Consider the following 22641-nt stretch of genomic DNA (forward strand, 5'->3'; position numbering starts at 1 on the left):
TTTTGCAAAATGAGGTAATAGTAGTACAGTCCCATAACATGTTTCCAGTGTTGATTTAAAGGTTTCAAAGTTATAGAGGGGACTACTCTGTTCAAAGTCCAAACACGACCTACAAAATATTCTACTATTCGCCTTTAAGCCAGAACACCTTTCTAACAGATAATCATAAGAACTATCTCCATATATTTAGCAGATCAAATATGTTTGAGGTAGGCAATTCTGAGCGGTGCCAGGGGAAACAGAGGAGGTAAAAGGATGGAGGCCACCAACGGACATTTGAGTGTCCACTACTCAATTCATCTATGCAGATAACCTATTTCTTTAAATAAAAATAAATTCACGATAAGAGATCTGTATAAATATTTCACTGGAATGCCAAATATCAGACAATTTATATCAAGTAATGTCTAACCTTGTGATAATTGGTGGCAAGCCAAGAAATTCTGAACAATCGTAGAGACCAAACACATTTTCATATTTTAAATTCCATTCGAGAAAGTGTCATTGTTAATGACTTCTGTTGACTGCCATCCAAGTCATGCTCACAATAATCACCCTCTGTGCAATTCAAATTGCTTATGGAATTTTGCAGCTCAGGCAATGGAGAAATCAAAATATTGAAATCATAGGTAACAATTTGAATTACAAAACTATTAACAAGAATGAAAGTTAAATAATATATATTGATGAGGAAGGAGCCAAATTTGTCTTTCGTATTGTTCATACACAAACAAACACCAAGTTGAAGGCACTAGAAGCGAGAAGAACAGCATCAGAGCAGAAAAGTATAATGCAACATATCTGTAGTAGAAGCACCAAGGGGCCTTGAGCCGAATGGTATCAAATTAAAAAAAAAAAGGTCATTTTAGGACATCAGTACGTCAGCTTATTGCAAATTTAAGGAAACAGGTCTAAAAGAACGAGGTTACAACACCAGCAAGCTCCGCAGGGAAAGAAGGGTTTTGTTCAGTTGTCCTAAGACATGAATATCAGAGACCCCATAAACTATCTATCGATAGGGGACCAGAAGCAGCTCGACTAAAGAAAGAGAAGCAGCTCGACTATAGAAAGAGGGCTTTTTGTGGTGCAATTCTCATCCAGCCAGACCATATGATTAAGGCTTTGGGATTTTCAGATGTGTACACATATAAGACTACTTCTTCATCTAGTACTTCACAAGAGATTATATAAAATAATCATACATTGCATCATGTGGCTAAACAATACAGAACTTTGTAAACCAAGCTAAAGAGATTATCATTGGCAAAAGTAGAAAAATAATCCAGGAAACTAATCAAAGAGGAATAGGATAGAGTCTCAGGTACGGCGACTCAATTTTCCTGACATGTATATATTATCTTTGTAGTTTCATGAAAAATATCCTACATCATTTCAAAGAACACAACACTGAAACTAGTCATGTCTATATATCATAACAAAAAAAGATGAAAATGAAACACCAGAAAATATTCGTACCAGATTTTCCAATTGAACTTTGACCACAACCACAACATCGGTTGAGTATACTATCAAGGAATTGAATAATTGCCTCAAGATGCATACTGGCAAAAAAGGTCGATATTTAATATCAGAAAGGTAGAAAGGGTCAATATTTTACATCTCCAAATTTCAATATACATAGTCAAAAAGATATGGTGAATCATCAATGTGATTACATGGTGTAAAGTCCATTAAATATGATCTTTAGAAGTATACTAGCAGGAAGTGTTGACAGTCTCGAGTCAACTGCTTACATCAGAAGCATACTGGTAAAAAGGGACGACTACTTACACCAGAAAGCATAATGGCAAAAAGAGTAGATAATTCACAGATCAAATTTTCAGAACTTTGACTAAGCTACCATACCATCATTTCAAATAAATCATCATTCTGATTATGATGCTGTAAAGATCATTTTTTGACGAAAAAGGTGGATCTTTGCATCATACAGCATGCTCGCGAAAAAGAGGTCAATTCTTATATCATAAAGCATATGACAAAAAGGGAGTATCGTTTACATCATAAAACATACTCGCCAAAGGGGTGATCATTTACAAGTCGAATGTTTAGCAGAAGGTTGAAGCGTATACGAACCCATCGGAACAGTATCAAGTAAATTATCAATGTGATAACCAGTATAATCATCAAACCTTTTTCACGAAAGCATACCAACAGAAACAGTTCACTGTTAAAAATTGGAAAGGATGCCGTTCATAGATTATATTGAAAAAGCGTGCTAACAGAAAGAGGTCATCAATTACATCGGAAAACATAGTGACAAAAAGGGTCCATAGTTGCACCAGAAAGCATCGAAAGGGGCAGATCAGAAAGCATACAAGACTGGAAGGGTTAACAATTTACACCGGAAAGGTTACTGATGGAAAGGGTTCATAAATACTTTGGAAAAGCATACTGATATAAAGAGTCCATATACTATATTAGAGTATTAGACAGCATACTGACAACAAGGTCGATTTTTTACACGCCATATATAACAGAATTTGGACATAGATACCATACCACCAGTTAATAATAAAATATAACACTTCATTAGCGTGATTACGGAGTAAACACCATCAAGAAAAAAGGGTCGACTGTTATACACAAAGCATATATAACAAAGCATATACTGACTACTACAAATGGACCGATAAAAACAAGATACCCCATTAACTTCAAAATAACCAATCAACTATCGAAAGCCTTGGAGATTTGGCGACTACGCTGCTACACATTTTGATGGTTTGTATATATATATATGAAAAAGTGAATACATATATGGATGATAGATATCTAAGCTTGGGTGTAGAACCCCTCACATACTGATTGTTTGAAACTCATTGTATAATATATAAATGATTGGCCCCCCATGTTTTTTACAGATTAAAAAAATAAGTTGTGAGGAGTTCTACACCCAAGCTTTGGTATCTGACAACCACATATTCTCATTCCTTATAACACATAGATGGTGAGGGAACAGTTAAAAAGGAAAATTTGGACTAAAAAAGCCCTAAATGATGAAAATTTGACAACAATAAATCAAGTTAACAAACTTTGAAGATCCATACACTTAAAAAGGAATCAAATTAGTTACCTTTGACCTCTGCGATCAGTTTGGAAATCGAAAACAGTGATAAATTTCCCATCATGCCCAATTTCCTAGCCTTCATCTTTGACCTCATGAGATCAGACAACTAAAAACGAAAAATGAACCACAAAATTCAATGAGAATGTAACACCAGCCAAACACATATATAGAAAAAAGGAAGTCCTCAACGTTATTAAACAGCCACAAAATCCGTTGAAGGGTACTAAATTTGCTATTATACGCATTGACTAGTCAGACATGGTCATCAGGCACCCCTGTTAGTCATCATAGGAAGGTATCTATGGGATGAAGAATATTATATTACCTAGATTATTATCTTTCAGAAACCTTTTGGTAGCATCTCCGCCAAAAGAGACCACGCCATGCTTGCTTCGTCCTCTACCAGGATTAGGGAATGGATCACGTCATAATATCTCACACATTAACCCTGAAACATAAAACTAATATTATGGTTTAGCACATCCATTAAATTAAATTTAATGAAACCTACAATTACAGGTTTGTGAATAGTAGTCCAGAAAACTCGGACCCTCAATCCGTACCTTCTTCTGGGGGTTCACAAAGTCGTGCAATTGCTCAATCACCACGGCATTTCTGAAAAGTCCCCCATGAACCACAAATATCTTCTTCTTAATAACATGAGCAACAGATAAATGGCAGAAAACTTTAGCAATGAGCTCCACAAATTTCTCAAAACATCTAATTTATTCACGTACTTCATTTGCTACTTATTCTTATACGGTAACTTTTAATAATTTAAGAGCTTCTATACCCGTATTTTAATTAGATCTGTGATTCGTTATGATCCTTGCTAAGTTCAAACCTATGTTCATAAAGAAACCATCAGTAAAGCCAGCCCACCAAGCAGTCTTCTTGACCACCAAATACATTGCTAGTGCTTCAAATGCCACCAAAGTGGCCAATAGGACCCACCACCAGCATCAACATAGCCACTAATGCTACTGCCACAGCTGCAGCTTTAACCTAAGGGAAATGATATAATGAGCCTGTTCCCGTCCCTAAAATGCATAAGCATCAACGTTTGACACAAACTTATACGAACTACATAAAATGCCACTGACCAAACATGACCAGCTACTCTATCTGACAGCATTCTACAATCCCGAAATCAATCAAGCCAAATTCTAAGAGTCACAGTGGGCAAGGACTAAATCAGACAATTAGCAAATTACTCTGAACTTAAATAATAAATAATGTTAGTTTGAGGAGCAAAAACAACACGCAGCAAGAGGTGATATAATGATATTCATAGAGTCTAAGATATGTAGACTACAGTACCTCGGAAAGCATACTCACGGAAAGGGTCCATAGTAAAGCATACTGACGTAAAGGGTCCATAGTTACTTTTACTGACTGAAAGGGTCCATAGTTACCTCGGAAAGCATACTGACTGAAAGGGTCCACACTCCACAGTACCTCGGAAAGCATACTTATGTAAAGGGTCCATAGTTACCTCGAAAAGCAACTGACTGAAAGGGTCCATAGTTACATCGGAAAGCATGCTGACTGAAAGGGTCCACATTACCTCGGAAAGCATACTAAATGAAAGGGTCCATAGTTACCTCGGAAAGCATACTAACTGAAAGGGTCCATAGTTACCTTGGAAAGCATACTTATGGAAAGGGTCCATAGTCACCTCGAAAAGCATACTGACTGAAAGGTACAATAGTTACCTCGTAAAGCATACTGACAGGAAAGGGTCAACTTCGGAAAGCATAACGACGAAAAGGGTCCATAATAACAGAATGTGGCAGAAAAGCATACCGGTATAAAGGGTCCATCAATGCCACGAAAAGCATACCGGTATAAAGGGTCCATAGACTATATTGGACAGCATACTAACAAAAGGTTTACAAGCCAAAAATAACAGAATGTGGACACGGATATCCTACCATATGTTAAAAATAAAATATAATAGTTCATTCGCAGAAGGATCGATTACTTTACAATTTTACATCAAAGCATGCTAAAAAAAAGGGCCGATTTACAAAAAAAAATAAAAAAAATACCGCCACTTATTCCAAGATAACCAATCAACTATCGAAAGCTATTGAGATTTAAAGGCGGCCGCCGCTGCACATCGATGATGGTTTATATGTATATATATAACATAAACGGTGAGTGAAGAATGAAGATTGAGAAACAAAATTTAGACGAAACAAGCCCTAAATCATGAAAAATTTTAATTAAGATAAAAAAGAATAAAGAAACAGTTACTTGACGAAACCAAATTGGAGAACGCAAACCCTAAATGCAATTATTTCTTAGGAAGGAAAAACCCTAAACGCAAGCAGAGAGTTATAAAATCGAAATAAAAAGAGAATCCTGTATTTGCGAATTGTTGTATGGAATAATGTAATATCACATCAGCATTAGTAGCAGTATATATAAGTTGAAGTTAAGTCGGTTAACCCGCGTATATGTAAAGCAACGTATTTATTACTCGTATTCTAACTAATTAACCCCCATAATATGGGTACAGACGAATACAATTTAAAAATTTTTAATATATAATAACACAATGTTTTTAATAGAAACTTTTCATGATTAGCTATTAAAAAATATCTTGAAATAAGTATTTTTTTTTTATTTTGTTCATTTTTTTATCTTATGGTAATGTCATAAAAACATCACTCATGCGTCCTACCGATATCTTAGAAACATGTTTGATAATACAAATACAAATACAAAAGCAACCATACTGGGCATATTAAACAACATAAAAGTAGCAAACTAATACTTAACTCGAACAAGTAGTGGGAAACACCAAGACAAACATACAAATAAATAAGAAATGACAAAACCTAAAAAGATCCCGATTGAGCCAAGACTATTTCTTCGGACATAAGAAGATTATGGAAACACTTACTCGAAATCTCACTTATCAGATTCCATTGTGGAAGACATAATTTTTTCTGAAGAATTCACCGTAACTACTTCTAAACATAACTACTTCTAAACAACTTCGGGAAAAAATTACCTTACGCCACCTAGCTATCCTAATCCTAATCCTCTCACCTGCTCTTCAAAACCAATAAACTAGTCCTAAACCTCTAGTCCTCTAGATAAACTCTCATTGGTCATGTCCTTCGACAGCCATCTTGGGGGAAACAAACACAAGAGTAACCTCCCCCCTCGGTTTAGGCCTCTCTAGACTCAAGGCCAAAAACCCCTACGAAAGGTCAAAGAGAACCAAAGTCTAAATAAAAAGTCTACTTAATCTAAAACCCATATGCCTTACCCTCGCATTCCACTGACCTCTACCTGGAAGCTCCTCAAACGCATACGGAATTCCGTACTTCCACCTCCATCTACCTACCACTCTTCCTGTCACGTCAAAGTCCTCTGTAGCGTAGCTAAGCCACTTCTCTAGGCCAAACCCTCACACACCTCCTTTGGCAAGGCAATATGGGAAAAGAAGACTATCTAGGTCGCCCAGACAGGTATTTCTTCTTTTTAGATTCTCGGCAGACAGGTATGATTTTCTATACATTTCTCATTTTCCGTCTTGCACTCCTTTGTAGCCAGAGGTCCATATGGAAGCAGTCTCTCTACCTTTGTGTAGAGGTAAGATTGTCTACAGCTTATCTCCCCCATACCCCGCGCAGGGATTGGGTCTTGTTGTTGTTGTCATAAAAATATCAAGATCATATATTAACATGTTATGAAAGTTTCTTTTCAAGTAAAATGACATCATCACAATTTTGTTTTATTAATATAAGAGATTTAAATTAAAAAAGAAGTAATTTCTTTCATATATCCTACCTTATAAAAATTACTGGTGGTATTGAAAATTTAAAATTTTCAAAACATGTGAATTACTTATTTGTCCATATACACCTATTATTCTCTACCCATATTCTTCCATATTCTATAATTCTCTTTATTTGGAAAACACTCTACTATTTTTTTTGGCAAACAATTAAGGAAGTAATACATAAACTGACCAAAAATCAATAATCAAAAACAAGATAATCGTGACATGAGAAACCTTATACATAGTATCCGTTGCAACGCGTATGTATTATGCTTGTCTTTATTAATCAAAACTAATTTTTAATTTAAGGCGAGCCTATTTAAACATTACTTTCTATATCAAGATAAAAAGAAATGAATAGTATAGTTTTAAGCTTTTAAAATTTCACCATAAACTTTTTAAACATTTTAAATAATAAATTTTTTAAGTTTTTTTAAAATAATGACTTTAGACACCTTTAGTATTTATCACTTCATGTAACATTAGATCATGTGACCTTAAAGGTACATATAATAAAATAATAATAAAAAATAATACCTTTCAAAAAATAAATCTAAAAAAACGTATCTCAAAACCTTTGTGATATACTGATATTACAAGTTTATATCCACCAGTTTTCTCTTTATATCGTTTATTTTATTTTTTAATAGCAGTGGTGATTGAACTCAGTGGCATTGTCTCTTCATCGTCCGGTAGAGATCGATCACGTCACCAACACAGTCAATCCGAGGACATGACTGATAGTGGAAGTCCCACTATCATTCTGGAGGAAACCAGTTAAATGCTAGAGAAAACTCTCATACCCCATCTCATTGGCAAGGATTTCCCAATAAAGTTTCAACCCTATGACCAACCGTTGCTGAAAAACATAAAGACATTAAATGTCCAATTGTACTAATTTTACAAAGGGTCGTAAATTTTCAGTTTAGAATGTATCTCATTAACTTATACGCCATAAACAAACTTTCATAAAACATGCAAGTCCATAATGATTTACCAAATCACCACGGACATACCATGAATTTGGCATCAAAGATGCATTTGGGAATCCCTTTTAAAGAAGACGAAAGTTTGATTTCGTGGGGGCATTGTCGGAGAACAATGTGAGGGACAGCGTGAGACCTCCATTTATTTTCGTGTTTATAGTACATGACACTTTATTTCTGTAAGGGGAAAAAAAGGCATTAAATGTCTAATTATACTAATTTTACAAAAGGTCTTAAATTTTCAGTTTAGAATGTATCTCATTAACTTATACGCTATAAACAAACTTTCATCAACTTGCATAAAACATGCAAGTCCATAATGATTTACCAAATCACCACAGACATACCATGAACTTGGCATCAAAGATGCATTTGGGAATCCCTTTTAAAGAAGACGAAAGTTTGATTTCGTGGGGGCATTGTCGGAGAACCATGTCAGGGACAGCGTGAGACCTCCATTTATTTTCGTGTCTATAGTACATGACACTTTATTGTTCGGTGTCTATAAGGGGAAAAAAAGTGAGATTTGCAAGATAACAAAAACCTGTCTGTGTCCGGTGACACTCAACTCTAGAGGAACAAGTGTTTCAGAGAGGTATAATTCATAATTTCTTTATTGTTCTTCACAATTAAGTTGGTGTCTTCAGATTCAAACGAAGAAGCACACAAAGCATATTTCTAAGAAAATGTGTAGAAAATGGTAGATACATAGTAAAACAAAAGGACAACTACATTTTACAGGGGACTATAATTATGCCACCCTGATTCCAGTTCTGGTTACATAAAACTATAAATAAATTAAGTCTGAGCATAAAAGCAACAGCGGACATGTCTCGGGATTTTACGCGATATGTGCAGTTGTAGATTAGAGAAAACACCCGACTTCAACATCTTCAGCAAAAGTAGAACCCAAATGCGACATTCAACAAAGACTAATTAAACATGCGGAGAAAATTGCTGGCGTATGCCATTGGCTTCACATCAGGATGTGGCTGAATGTTACACAAAGTACAAGATTAAAACAAAATAAAAATATCCACCTGTAGTCAATACCAAAGATAGTGATGCATCAACAAGAATTGTATAAATAAAAGATATGCACAAAAGACTAACCACAGCTGAAAATGTGACAATCTTGGGCTCCATGGTAGGGGCTTCAAACCGAATAAAAGCGCCCTTATTTCCCATCTGCAACAACCACCAAGTTTCATAAAGTCGCGAATGGAAATAAGAAGAGACAACTATTAGTCGAAATTTATTGAATAAAATGTCTAACAAGACTTGACCTAAGCCACCCATAACTAGATTAGAGGGAAGTACACATTGAACTCTAGAGACCAACAATAACTTAATCTAGGGCTAACAATGGGTCAAAATAAGGTTATCCCGAACAATTACATGATCCAACATATCAAAAAACGTGACCCAGGGATAAGACTGGCTCATTTAGACAGAACAATAAGCAGATCGACCCATCTCCCTACCCCAAAATATCATAAACTATTTGGTAAAGGAAAGTTGAGCAGTTCAGACTACCTCCATTACTTTAGAACAAAGAGAAGTTATTTGGTAAAATGTGCATGTCAAAAAAACAAATTCTACGTTCTACTTTACCATACAAGATATACACACATGCATGTATATATCGGCATTTATATATACACATCATCGAGAATGTAAGCAGAAAACTTTATAGATCCATACACTTAAAAAGGAATCAAATTAGATACCTGGTCACAGTAGTTTGGAGCTGAAAAAACAGTGATAAGTTTCCCATCATGCTCAATTTCATAGCCTTCATCTTTGACCTCATGAGATCGGACAACTAATTCTGAAAAAAGAACCACAAAATTCTATGAGAACGTACACAACAACTTATCGAAGTCCTTCTACTTTATAAAACTGCCACAATATCCGTTAAAGGGTACCTAATTTGCTATCAAGCATTGACCAGACAGGCTAGGTCATCAGACTTCCCCATTAGTCATCATAGGAAGGTATTTATGGGATAGAGAATATTACATTACCTAAATTATTTTCTTTTAAAAACCTTTTGGTAACATCTCCACCAAAAGAGAGACCCACGCCACGCTTGCTTGGTCCTCTACCAGGATTAGGTTGTGGATCACTCCATAATATCTCACACATTAACCCTGAAATAAACATTGTAATTTAGCACATCTATTAAATTAAAACTGATTAAATAAAACAAAAACCTACAAGTACAGGTCTGTGAACAATAATCCAGAAAATTAGATCCCTCGATCCATACCTTCTTCCGGGGGTTCACAAAACCGATCGATTGCTCTAATGTCAGAGAGCTTCACACCGTCATTGCTAAAAAGTCCACCATGAACCACAAATATTTTCTCATTTATAACATGAGCAAGAGGTAAATGGCAGAAAACTTCGGCAAAGAGCTCCACAAACTTATCACTCAACTTAGATCTGACCTCACCCTCAAACCCATAAATCTTGTTCATGCTTTTGCTCTCGTGATTCCCACGAGCAAGATGTATAGCTGAAAAGATCAAGAAAAGAACATAATTACTTACAATGGGAAAGATGCAGAAACAGCTAATAACAGAATAGAAGGTACCCTTACCTGATGGAGACATACACTTGAATGCAAACAATGTGAGAATAACTTCTACCGAAAAGGATCCACGATCAACAAAGTCACCGTTAAACAAATAAGGATTTTCTTCAGAGGGGAGACCATTGAGCTCAAAGATATTTAAAAGATCAAAGAACTGCATCCATAAACAATCGATAATAAGCAAGCATAATGATTTAAGTAGCAAATCAAAACATATAGCACTAGCTACGTGAACTACCTGACCATGCACGTCACCACAAACAGTGAAGTGCTTTCCATTTGGAACATTCACATCAACCAGAGATGGCAAAGCCATTAAGATTTCCCTGGTCTGTAAAACAATTTGGAAGGCATACCTACAACACATTTAACGATGTTAAGAGGTCAGTAATAGTAATAAAAACTAAGATAAATGAGCAATGACGGCAGTAACTCCACAACTTTTCATATATACCTTTTATGTAAACATTTCTGATTTTTGAAGTCATCCATCATTTTCTTCACAAAGTCTATAGTTATAACATCCCCCTCTATTCTTGCCCCGGTATATTGTGGCTCAACATCTACATTTCACAAAGAAAGAACAATTAATCGGCAACCCCATAAGAAGATTCCAAGACATCATTTAACTGAACTCTCTAGCAAAAAACAGAAAGAGAATTAATAATATACACACATGCAATAAATGGCAACATTCAGCCACACTAAACAATGTGCTAACCTAATTTCTCAAAACATAGAATTTATTCACTTATTTTATTTGCTACTTGTTCTTGCACTGTAACTTTTAATAGTTTAAGAGCTTTCAGTTTCATATTTTATTTAAATATGTTTTGCTATGATCTTTGCTAAGTTCAAACCTATGTTCAGTATTTGACTCTTGGTTAAGAAACCATGAGAGCCAGCCCACCAAGCAGTCTTCTTGACCACCAAATACATTGCCAGTGCTGCAAATGCCACCAAAATGGCCACAATAGGCCTCACCACCAGCATCAATATAGCCACTAGTGCTACTGCCACAGCTGCAGCAGTAACCTGAGGGAAAGGGTACGATGAGCCTGTGCCCGTCCCTAAAATGATAAAATAGGGAGAGCGCTATTAAAATGCATAAGCATCAACGTTTGACACAAGGAAACTGATACGAACTACATAACATGCTACAGATCAAACATGACCAGCTGTCCTATTTGACAGCTTCCTATAATCCTACATCAATCGAGTCAACTTCTAAGAGTCATGGTGGTGAAGAATTAAATCAGACAATAGCAAGTTCCTCTAAGCTTAATATAATAACAAAGATAAAATATTGTTGGTTTGAAGAGAAAAACGACACGCAGCAAGAAGTGAGATTCAAAGAAAATTTAAAATACAATATGAACCGAATATTATTGGAACAGTCTAAGACATGTACACTGCAACTCAGTCAGATGGCTGCGAACTATTTATCTGTAGCAGCATGAATCTAAGTGGACTGGTTATTTTTGGAGCACAAAGAGAACCCCAAGAAAAAACCATTCCCACAAGATTTCTACAGCTATGACACTCCCAAAAGAGCACAAGGGGATGACAGTATTCAGCAAAACTATATGACAGCTTGCATCGTGGAGCACCAATGGTCTAAGAACTAAAGCAGCTTTTCAAAAAAAGAAAGATATATAAGAAATATATACAAAAAGGGGCTATTAGTTTTTCCTACAAGAACTTGATCCATCAGATATTTTCCTACAAGAGCTTTTTTTTTGGTTTAAAACTCTGAACTCCTCCTATCTTCCAAGACTCTGAACTTCAATCTTTACATATAAAAATGATTTAACCATCAATGACAAAATTCTTATTAGCCATTCTTTCGAGATCAAGATCCCAACTTTGCAATCATGTTTCTAAAACCTACCTCTAGTCATCTATCATGATCTGAATATAAACTGAAGAACCAATTGCTCAAACATGTCAATTTAATGATCCATTTGGTTAGCAAGCAGAAGTAGTGTTATACGGAAAGAAAGAGGTCAAGATAAAGACCTGGAGAAGATAAAGTAGAGATTGAGAGGATTCAAGATGCTTGTATAACTAAAGGTGTACTTGCATATTAAGTTACAGTTTGTATATTATCTCAAATTTCATTCGAAATGGGATGCTTTGTATCTCCCGCAACACTTAAAACTATATGTTTCAGTGTAGTCAATTTATTCAATAGTGGTTTGCCATGCACGGGGAAAAATGATAATATTTTCTATCGTACTTATTTGGGCCATCCGTTTATTCAAATAAATCAATGAAACTCTAACAGTCAAAGAAGCATACTGAACAACTACACACATTCAGACATATGTTACTTTACTTTTTTCTGCTTTCAGGCTTCAGATACAACCACCTAGGCACCTATTCAGAACTAGTTTCAGATTTCAGACACTAATCACTTAAAAAGATATGGCTACAAAGTCGGCAACAATTTATCACCTTGATATATAGAGAAAAACCAGGTATAACACAGATAAGATTCCAATGGTAAATGCACGTGTCTATTTCCAATCACAAGGGTATAATAAAACACACTTCCTTAATCTCATTTGTTGATATAATATAAATTTGAAAGAAAAAAAAAACTTAAAAGACAGTAACCCATTAACAATTACCAACTAAAAATAATCAAAAGATAAACTAATTACCTATAGTTCGAAAGTCGATTGACTCAGCTACTGACTGTTTTTCTGAAGTTGGTATGGAGATTGCTTCTTCAAACTTAAGCTTCATAACAGCTTTTTCGCATTCCTTTAATTTCTTTGAAGCATCTGGATCATTCGGACATATTCTCTTCACCTAGTTTCACATAAAGGCGACAATTGTGTTACTTGTCAATAGTTAGAATTTCATGCGCAAAAAAATTGGTGCGATACACTTAGACATTTGTAACACTGAAGTACCATTTGAATTTATATTTAACACAAACATGTAGCACAAGCCTTTAGCCACTAACTTACATGAGTGATAGTGGTTTACCTCACACTATTTCATAACTTAACTATATGATAAATTGATAAAGAACTCGAATATTTGGTTTCGATCAACAAAATAATTTGATTTTCATCATCAATCGCTATTATCCTAAATACTGTATCAGTTTTTCAACAAGCAAGATATTATAGTTCTTTTCTTTCATTACTTTTTACCTTTTCCCATTATGCACAAATGCCAGAGAAATGAAGTAGATTGATCACCAATTGGATTAACCAAATCGTATTTTCCATACATTCATTCAAAGCAAAAAGATCATAGGCATGAGACCTATGATTTGCTCAAGACTGTATAATTGGAATAAGAATAGTGGTTTTGCTGAAAACGGCCCTCAAAAACTAAGATTAAATTGACAGTAAATGCATAATATTGCTGTGTTATCATAATTATCCATATGTACTACATTAAATAAGTAAAATCCTAACACCAGCGTGGAAGTTTATTTGGCCTCTGTTGTTGCATTTACATATTGAGTACATATTATCTCTCATTATAAACCAACATTTTTCAACTGCTAGTTTTATCATCACACCAAGAACCAGTAGAATGAGTTTTGTTTACGGACTAGTATTATTAGACATACCACATTTTCATATTATACATTCAAGGTGATAAGATTGTAGAATTTATGTTCTTTGTCATGCCAGTCGCTTGCATGCATTCCCGTTTTAGTTTAAATAGGTTCCTTTTTGCTTAGGATTGAAATAGTAATAACCAATCATTATGTATAGTAGGATGCAACACACATGATTGTGAAGTGAACTTGTGGTTAATGACATTAGGTCAAGGCAGTGAAAAACAAAAGCATTCTGAGGTTCATTGATGAAGAAATAGTTACTGACGCAGTAAACGGCATCTACATATATTAAAATTCCATCCCAATCCTTCTTATCTTTTGGTAAACCGTGGTATCGACACCATTTTAGGTGGGTCAAATCCACAAGATCTATACAGAGTGTCCCTCTCCCTCCACATAAAGTGGGCAAATTTCCATCTATAAAAGAGGGTATGGCTCCAAATAGATTAATTTGTTTCAAGACTTGTGGGTTTTAGCTTGACCTCCTTTAAAAAATCAAAACCTACAGCTACTGCTAAGCGACCCTGTTGGAGTTCTCAAACCCAAATCCTAATAAACCTAAAGTATGAAAACCTATCAAATTTGTAAAAAGTAATAAGAATATTATGTACACATGAAAATAAATAGATAATCCCCAAGTCTCCAAAATTGTCATGTTCCTGTCTTATGTCCACATCATCCTAACTAATTGGTATCACCCTTTTAGTTTCTCTGTCAAAATCATCTTATAATACTTAACTTATATCACTGAAATATACACATAATACTCATCAAGTAGCCAACTTCTGTTAAACACCAATGCCAAACAACCCCTTTATAATACTTGACTTATTCCTAATCTGTCTTTCTAGAACAAAGAAACTAAAAAAGAGTAACGTAAAACCAAAAACCGGAAACGAATCAAGAAAAAACCTAGTCTAGCCAATACAAACATAACCATATACCCTAGTTAAAACATCCTATCGTAACTTTATAGTCCATATGTACCAAAATTAACCATATCTACACATCATGAAGTTTAAAGAAACCCAAATTTAAGTACATAGACATAAAATCATAAATTAATGAATAGTAACACAAACCTGCTGGAAATCTTTAAGTGCTTCTTTGAACTTTCCCATCGCAAGATAAGCAGCACCACGTCGATAATAACCCTAAAAATCAACAACAACTAATCAAAAAACGAATTTCAAAACATAAAAACACAAGCTTTATACACAAATAAGAAAAAAGCACATGCCTTTGAATACTTAGGGTCAATCTCAACAGCTTTAGATGCATCCTGAATAGCACTTCCATATTCTTCCAATTTAGTATGCGAAAAAGCTCGATTTGCCCAATACACAGCATTTTCGCCGTTTATTTCTATCGCCTTTGAATACAAATCAATTGCTTGATGAAACTTCTTTGCTGCCAAATCGCATCATATCACAAATAGATATATAAGTATACATGTATGTATACATAATAAAATCACCCCATTACCCATCCCCACTAACCCGTCCCACAGCCAACGCATAAAACTACGAATAAACAAGGCACTACGACCAGTACCACAGACAAGAAACTAAACCGCGTAACACGATAACTAAAGGGCCGAGATTTAAACCTGTTTTTTATGTTGTATGTCCCTGACCACTAGACTACTATTTCGGAGACAATAAAACATAATATTATGATATAATAGTATGTAATAAAAGTGATGAAAAAGAATTTGAGGGAAAAAGATAGTACCTTTAAAAGCTTCATTAGCTTGTTGTTTGATAGATTCAGCATCTAAAGACGAAACATCTGATTTTATTATTTCTTCAGTAGTAGACATAGAGGGCATAATAATATAATAATAATATGACGATTTTATATAAAGGGGTGAATTATTAGGGTTTATATGTAGTTACAAAAGACAGTATGTGTATATATAGAATAGAATATGGCCCAAATTTGTTTGTGTTGATTTCACTGTAAACGGCGACGTTTTGTAGTGGATTGAAAAGGAAGTTTTTTACCCTAATACATGGATGGATAGATAGATGGTTCCGGCGCCTCTGGCACACTACTAGTACATTGGTTGTTGTTAAAGTTTCAATTACTACCCTTTTGATATTACATGCTTATAGTTTTTTCCCCAGGATTTTATGTTTATCAATTTTTATTTCAAATTTCATTTTCGTTCGCCCATTTCAAGCGACCTTAGACTCGTTAAGTTGTTTAACTGAACTCGTAACACTCAAACATAACATCTGTCCACATCTTATTTCGATGTGGGCTATTTTGAATTACTGAAACAACAAAGTTTTCTCTTTTCGTGAGAAGCATTCGGGATTATTGTTTGATTTCATTGTGTCTCAATCGTTTTTGTGGGCTACGAGTCGGTATAAGAATCTTATTATCTCCTGGGACAAGTGGTTTATGAACCCTTTCCTTTCTTGTAACTTTTTTGTTTGTTGCTCGTTGGGACTCATTTGGGATCACATAGTTTCGTACTGCTTTCTTAGATACTGTAATTGTATTTGTAACTTTTGTTTGGTTTTTAGCAATTTATTAGATACTTTAATTTATAATATTTGTTATTTTTAAAAAAAAACATCCACATCTCATTTCGACACTTTTTAGTTAGAAAGTAGTGAAACAAGTTTTTGCTTTTTAATCCACATCCACATATTAACTATTGATTTGAATTCAAAGGTAAAATAATATCCAACTTTATTTTTAAAATAAGGATCAACTTTCTACTACAAATGAATTGGATTTAGACATTTATATTGTTAAGTTTATTTAAGGGGAGTGATATATCTACAACAAATTTTGGTAATTTACGACAATACATGTTTTACACAGTTGTATACTGTGTACTAAAATATGTATTTTTGTTATAGATGGCTAAAATATATTATAGATATATCACTTCTCTTTATTAAGGATGAAATACATGTTATAAGCTCTAAGATTTGCTTTTTTCATAGTAAACGGACTATCAGTATAATAATATTAGTTTTGTAATCATATTTTTTGACAGTTTTATTATATAAAACATCAAATTCTTTCTAGATTAATCCAACCCCTTCTAACCCATTACTTAAACTTCAAATATCACACTCAACCCATCAATATCTTTAGTTGGAATATGAGATATCTTTTCTTCTTTAAAAGAAAAGTTGTGCTTATTAAAAATTAAGGGCTACATATAACGATTAGTTTAAGTTAGAAACATGCTAGTATATGGTACCGGCTTATATGCGAGTTGTGATGAAATGATCAACAAATGGGAAGAAACATTTAAGGAAGCTAGCAAAAAGTTCATGCGAGATAGACGTCTGGCCTCATATCCAAGCAATAGCTAGTGACTTAATTTCACGTAAAGCATTTGGTAGTGGCTATGTAGAAGGAAGAAAAATATTTGAACTTCAACAATTAAGAACACTCTCAAATAGTTATCAACGCAATTTGATCTACATTCCAGGATCACAGTGACAACATTTCAACAATGTTTTTTTATATATATATATATAGCTCTCTAAACTTATAAAGTTATAACACATATATGTTGTTTTGAAATTAAATGATTCTTCATTTTTAATTATTGTAGATTTCTGCCAACAAAAAGCAATAAAAGGATAAAGATGATATACCAAGATGTAAAGGGTTTGATAAGTGGCATTAGGGTATCTCCAATTGAGGTGCCCTTAAACGCCTTTAGGTGCTTTTGGATATCCTTTGCCGTTGAAGTTTATTCAAAACTAAGGATTTTTTGAAATGGAGGTGCCCTTGGATATCCTTTTCCGTTGAAGCTTGTCCAAAACTAAGGATTTTTTTTAAGGATGTCCTTACCTAAGGGTTTAGCCTTACCTAATATATTCTTGTTTTTAATTGGAGGTAAAAGATATGTAAGGATGTTTGTATCGTTGGAGAAAAAATATAGGATTTGAAGGATTTATAAAGATATATAACGATTTGTGAGGATATGATGTGACAGATCAAGAACGCCTAAAGACGTCCTTAACATTGGAGATAGACTTACTGAAAAACAAGTAGATGAATTCAAAATGGAACAAAATAGAAATGATCTCCTTGGCATATACTACTAGAGTGTAAGCTCTTCTACTTCGTAGGACAATAGGACATAAGATCGACTACCGCAAACATGCTAGTTTGTACTATGATTTTGTTGGGTCTAACACCTAAATTGGCAGAAAATGAAATATGGCCAGAACTTTTGTAGGCTCTTCTACTTTGTAGGACTATGATTTTGAACAAAATATTTTGTTAGATCCATCTCCAGAACTATATATCTGGCCACAGGCCACAAAGATATGACCAAAAGAAAGAATACAGAGAAAGATGAGATGATTATTGAATCAGAAAATAGAATCCTAATGAGAATGATAAGTATATATATTACGAGTACTTTTCTTGTGCACCCTAGAGACACATCTTTGCTGCAACTTCAACCAACTTATCTTTTGACTAGCTTTAATAATTTGCTCCCTCACATTTTTATTTAATTCTTGACAAGTTTAACATTTTACCACCAAGCTTTCAAAGTTAGTTAACAAATACTGTATAACAATGTTGAACCAGTAAATTCTAGCAGTTCTTGGGTTAAACGACCATCCATTTATATGGGTCATCTCTTTATATTATTAACCGACCTTGAATTTTTTTTATCCGATGTGAATAAGAATTATGACAAATAATCTTCATTCCAAACCTTGTAATTTTCTTCACATCCGATGTGATCAATAATTACCACAAACAATCTTGATTCACAAACCTTGTAATTTTCTTCCCATCCGATATGATCAATAATTACATCAATCGCTAACGACAACCATCAATCGCTCTCACTTTCTTTATCACTTTGGTAAAGTACAACCATATGATATAAAGGGATATTGCCAAAAAAATAGAAATTAAAAAAAAAAAAAAAAAGGAAAAAAATTGGTTTTCCAATTTTATATAGAAGATGTACCCTCCTAATCTGCTTATGACAAAATTGGGAGCTAGGCTACTAATCTTCATAACCCTTTTACTAATAATCTGTTTCTTTTACTCTTAAATAGTACTGTATTAGTAACATGTTTCGTTTTCTCCTATCACGCTGATTATATGATAACAAACAAACTTAACAAACCAAAAAGCTTACATACCATGACACCCTATGATTAGTATTAACGGATATATTTATCTCAAATGCGACTTAAATCTACAATACAATGTTTTAAATACCGGTATATGAGAGTACTCCGGTATTTTAATCCCGGTATTTTTCCGGTATTTTCACTATTTCATATCGGCCGGTATTTCCGGTATTCCCGGTATTTTCCGGTGTTACCGTTCCGGTATTTTCGGTATTTTCATTTTTTTTTTGAATTTTTTTATAAATATTTTTTTATGATACTTTAATGTTAGTTTTTGTTATTTGTGTAATTTAAACCTTATATTCTGTTATAAAATACCTATTTATTATTATTTTTGAGTGAATTATAACTGTTTTTTGACTATTTTGGTTAAATTGTAACAAATTTTGTAGAATAATAATAAACTAAACTAAAATAGTCGTACCGGCCGGTATTTTCGGTAATTCCGATAATACCGGTAATACCGGAATATTTTTTCACACCGGTATGATTAAAATACCGGTTTTTAAAACATTGCTACAATGTTATTGTATGTTAATTTGTTAAATAATTTTTGCTGCTACATGCTAATTTATACTTTATTTTGATGGATTACAATTTACAAGCAGTGACAGATCAGCTTAAAGTGTGTAAAAATTAATCCACACTTATTATTGTAAAATTCTAAAAGTTCACACTTTTTAACGTGGACTTTCATATTTAATTTGTAACACCAAGTTCACACAACTTTTATAATATCACAATTTTAAGTGTGAGTTAATTTCTACATACTTTTAGTTCTCCATATTTTTACACATGACAAAATTTTTAATTTGTTCATACTAACTAAAAGTGTAAACAAATACAATGTTGTTTGTAGTGTTTTTATATTGTTTTCTGAAACAAACAAACTTTATTCCTTAAAATTTCGATTCATACTATGAAAACTACCCATCAATGTATATATATAGAGACCAAATGTAGCTAACACCTTTCAATAGGGAGACAAGGCTAATAATTAAGCATGGTTGGAGGAGTGTGGGTGGCAGCGTTGGTGATAGCAGTGGTGGTAGTGTATGTATGGAGGTTTTATAATTGGGTTTGGTTGAAACCAAAGAAGATGGAGAAGTGTCTAAGAGATCAAGGACTCAAGGGAAACTCCTATAAGTTATTATACGGAGATGTGAAGGAGATGGTGAAAATGATAACTGACGCTTATGTTAAACCCATTAATCTTACTGATGATATCCTGCCACGAGTTTTGTCATTCGCTCATTATTCTGTTACTACTCACGGTATTTGATTATGCACATTTAGATTTATTTGTTTAGTTGGATTCTATTAGCACCAACGTGCATAGCTTAAGTTCAACTCTTTTAGGAATGGTTAATATCTTCTTTTTTGTTATCCTTACAATATGATCAATAAGTTGTGATGGATGATTGATAGGTAACAATTGTTTTACATGGGCGGGGCCAATACCTGTATTACATACAACAGATCCAGCAATGATAAAGGAAGTTTTTGGAAACTATCAAGACTTTCAAAAGCAAAGAGGAGGAAACCCATTAACGAGGTTGCTAGCAAAAGGGCTAGTGGACGTTGAGGGTGAGCGATGGGTAAAACATAGAAAGATTATCAATCCTGCCTTTCATGTTGAAAAGCTTAAGGTTTTGCTTCTTTTTATCCATTAGTTTAAGACATAAGTCAAAATCTCATAAAGATTTTGAAAATCTCTATTAGATTTTTAAAATCTTTATGGGATTTTATAAAATCTATATGCGATTTTATAAAATCTATATGCGATTTTGTAAAATCTCATAGCGATTTTCTAAATCTCATAAAGATTTTCAAAATCTTATTGCGATTTTCATTTTTTATTGCGATTTTGTTGGGTATTTTATGAAAGTCTGAAAAAAATTAGTTAAATTGATTCATTTTTAGAATAAATTGGGTACTCAGTACTCACGCTATTTTCTCTTTCAAATTTTGTGTTCTCTAACACTAAAAGTCGTGATAATTTCCCCAAAGTTAATGACTACTTTTGATGATCAGCTTTGGACACACTTATGATCATGATATTTGGTTACAGGTTATGGTACCGACCTTTTATGTTAGCTGTGATGACATGATCAACAAATGGGAAGAAATAGTTAAGGAAGAAAGCTCGTGCGAAATGGATGTGTGGCCTCATCTCCAAACAATGGCTAGTGACGTAATTTCACGTACAGCATTTGGTAGTAGCTATGTCGAAGGAAGAAAAATATTTGAACTTCAACGAGAACTAGCTGAATTAATAATAACCGTTTCTCAATCTATCTACATTCCAGGATCACAGTGAGAACATCTTTCCTAAAATGTTTTGTATACATGGATCTGTGTTAAGTTAAAGTATAGTACATGCGTTACTTTGAAGTTAATGATTACGAAGTACCATTTTGCCCTTGATTTGTAGATATCTGCCAACAAAAAACAACAAGAGGATAAAGGTGATTTACAAAGAAGTAAAGAGTTTGACAAGTGGTATAATTGATAAACGAGCGGATGAAATGAAAGCGGGGAAAAGTTGCAATGATGATCTTCTTGGCATACTGCTGGAATCTAACTATAAAGAAATTAAGCAGTTAGGGAATAACAAATTTGGACTTAGTATTGATGATATCATTGAAGAATGTAAGCTCTTCTACTTTGCAGGCCAAGAGACTACCGCAAATATGCTAGTTTGGACTATGATTTTGTTGGGTCAGCACATTGATTGGCAAGATCGTGCCAGGGATGAAGTTGTAAAGATTTTCGGGAAGAAAAAACCAGATATGGATGGGTTGGGTCAGCTGAAAGTTGTAAGTTTCTCATTTGTGCATTTCCAAATTAATATGTCCTCAATTCATTTCCGTTACATTTATAGTATTATAATGTCACATTTTGCAGATCAATATGATCTTCCTCGAGGTTCTTAGGCTATACCCTCCAGTAGTAGCAATCCCGCGAATGATTCACAAAGAAACCGAATTAGGAAACATAACTTTACCTGGTGGATCATTCCTTGTGCTTCACACAATGCTTTCACATTATGATCCGAGAATATGGGGCGACGATGTGAAGGAGTTTAACCCAGAAAGATTCTCACAAGGTGTATCAAAAGTAACCAAGGGACAAACAGTGTATTTTCCCTTTGGAGGTGGTCCACGTGTATGTATTGGACAGAATTTTGCTATGTTGGAAGCAAAAATGGCTCTTGTTATGATTCTATCACGATTTTCGTTTGAACTTTCTCCTTCATATTCGCATGCTCCACGTAGCATCATCACTCTTCAACCTCAATTCGGTGCCCACTTAACTCTGCATAAACTCAAGTGCTAAGTAAATGTGTTTTTATTGATGCAGAGTTGCAGACTGCAGAGTTGTATTACACTAAATTTCGTGGCTAAACCATCTGCGTATAGTCAATAAGCGTTTAGCTTTG

The 22641-nt window shown here is 34.1% G+C and overlaps 2 protein-coding genes and 1 long non-coding RNA gene across 11 annotated transcripts; 1 reads left to right on the forward strand and 2 right to left on the reverse strand.

Moving 5' to 3' along the window:
* Positions 1–5328, reverse strand: LOC122578484. 8 transcript variants are annotated; one of them, XR_006320513.1, is made up of 8 exons: positions 4895–5328; positions 4409–4816; positions 3652–3738; positions 3414–3536; positions 3095–3194; positions 1477–1562; positions 413–558; positions 1–319 (listed from the first exon to the last, which is right to left on the reverse strand). It is a non-coding gene; the product is annotated as an uncharacterized LOC122578484 (long non-coding RNA). The 8 variants fall into 8 exon arrangements; XR_006320515.1 differs by having other exon boundaries at positions 3652–3735; positions 4409–5301; XR_006320512.1 differs by having other exon boundaries at positions 4409–5300.
* A 3128-nt stretch (positions 5329–8456) lies between these two features.
* Positions 8457–16082, reverse strand: LOC122611224 (serine/threonine-protein phosphatase 5). 2 transcript variants are annotated; one of them, XM_043784209.1, is made up of 13 exons: positions 15796–16082; positions 15302–15471; positions 15144–15215; positions 13139–13289; positions 11333–11542; positions 10927–11035; positions 10711–10828; positions 10479–10626; positions 10146–10394; positions 9901–10026; positions 9604–9704; positions 8987–9061; positions 8457–8865 (listed from the first exon to the last, which is right to left on the reverse strand). In XM_043784209.1, the coding sequence occupies exons 1-13, from the start codon at positions 15890–15892 to the stop codon at positions 8806–8808; spliced, it is 1686 nt and encodes a 561-aa protein (XP_043640144.1). In that variant the 5' UTR covers positions 15893–16082; the 3' UTR covers positions 8457–8805. The 2 variants fall into 2 exon arrangements, with proteins under 2 accessions (XP_043640144.1, XP_043640143.1); XM_043784208.1 differs by lacking the exon at positions 11333–11542 and having other exon boundaries at positions 15796–16075.
* A 3638-nt stretch (positions 16083–19720) lies between these two features.
* LOC122611225 (cytochrome P450 CYP72A219-like) lies at positions 19721–22641 on the forward strand. Its single transcript, XM_043784210.1, has 6 exons — positions 19721–19757; positions 20240–20473; positions 20628–20848; positions 21271–21515; positions 21634–22018; positions 22107–22641. The coding sequence occupies exons 1-6, from the start codon at positions 19721–19723 to the stop codon at positions 22536–22538; spliced, it is 1554 nt and encodes a 517-aa protein (XP_043640145.1). The 3' UTR covers positions 22539–22641.

The sequence above is a fragment of the Erigeron canadensis genome, chromosome 8 (assembly GCF_010389155.1).
Source record: "Erigeron canadensis isolate Cc75 chromosome 8, C_canadensis_v1, whole genome shotgun sequence".
Lineage (NCBI taxonomy): Eukaryota > Viridiplantae > Streptophyta > Magnoliopsida > Asterales > Asteraceae > Erigeron > Erigeron canadensis.

What these genes read in the sequence shown, in the direction of transcription:
- LOC122611224 (XM_043784209.1), bottom strand. Translation starts at nt 15,892, where the DNA reads ATGCCCTCTATGTCTACTACTGAAGAAATAATAAAATCAGATGTTTCG. An exon ending in AGCTAATGAAGCTTTTAAAG is followed by an intron (nt 15,472 to 15,795) that starts GTACTATCTTTT and finishes GCGATTTGGCAG; the next exon opens with CAAAGAAGTTTCATCAAGCA. An exon ending in TTGTGAACCCCCGGAAGAAG is followed by an intron (nt 10,027 to 10,145) that starts GTATGGATCGAG and finishes TGTTTATTTCAG; the next exon opens with GGTTAATGTGTGAGATATTA.
- LOC122611225 (XM_043784210.1), top strand. Translation starts at nt 19,721, where the DNA reads ATGTTATTGTATGTTAATTTGTTAAATAATTTTTGCT. An exon ending in TTATTCTGTTACTACTCACG is followed by an intron (nt 20,474 to 20,627) that starts GTATTTGATTAT and finishes GATGATTGATAG; the next exon opens with GTAACAATTGTTTTACATGG. An exon ending in GGTTGGGTCAGCTGAAAGTT is followed by an intron (nt 22,019 to 22,106) that starts GTAAGTTTCTCA and finishes CACATTTTGCAG; the next exon opens with ATCAATATGATCTTCCTCGA.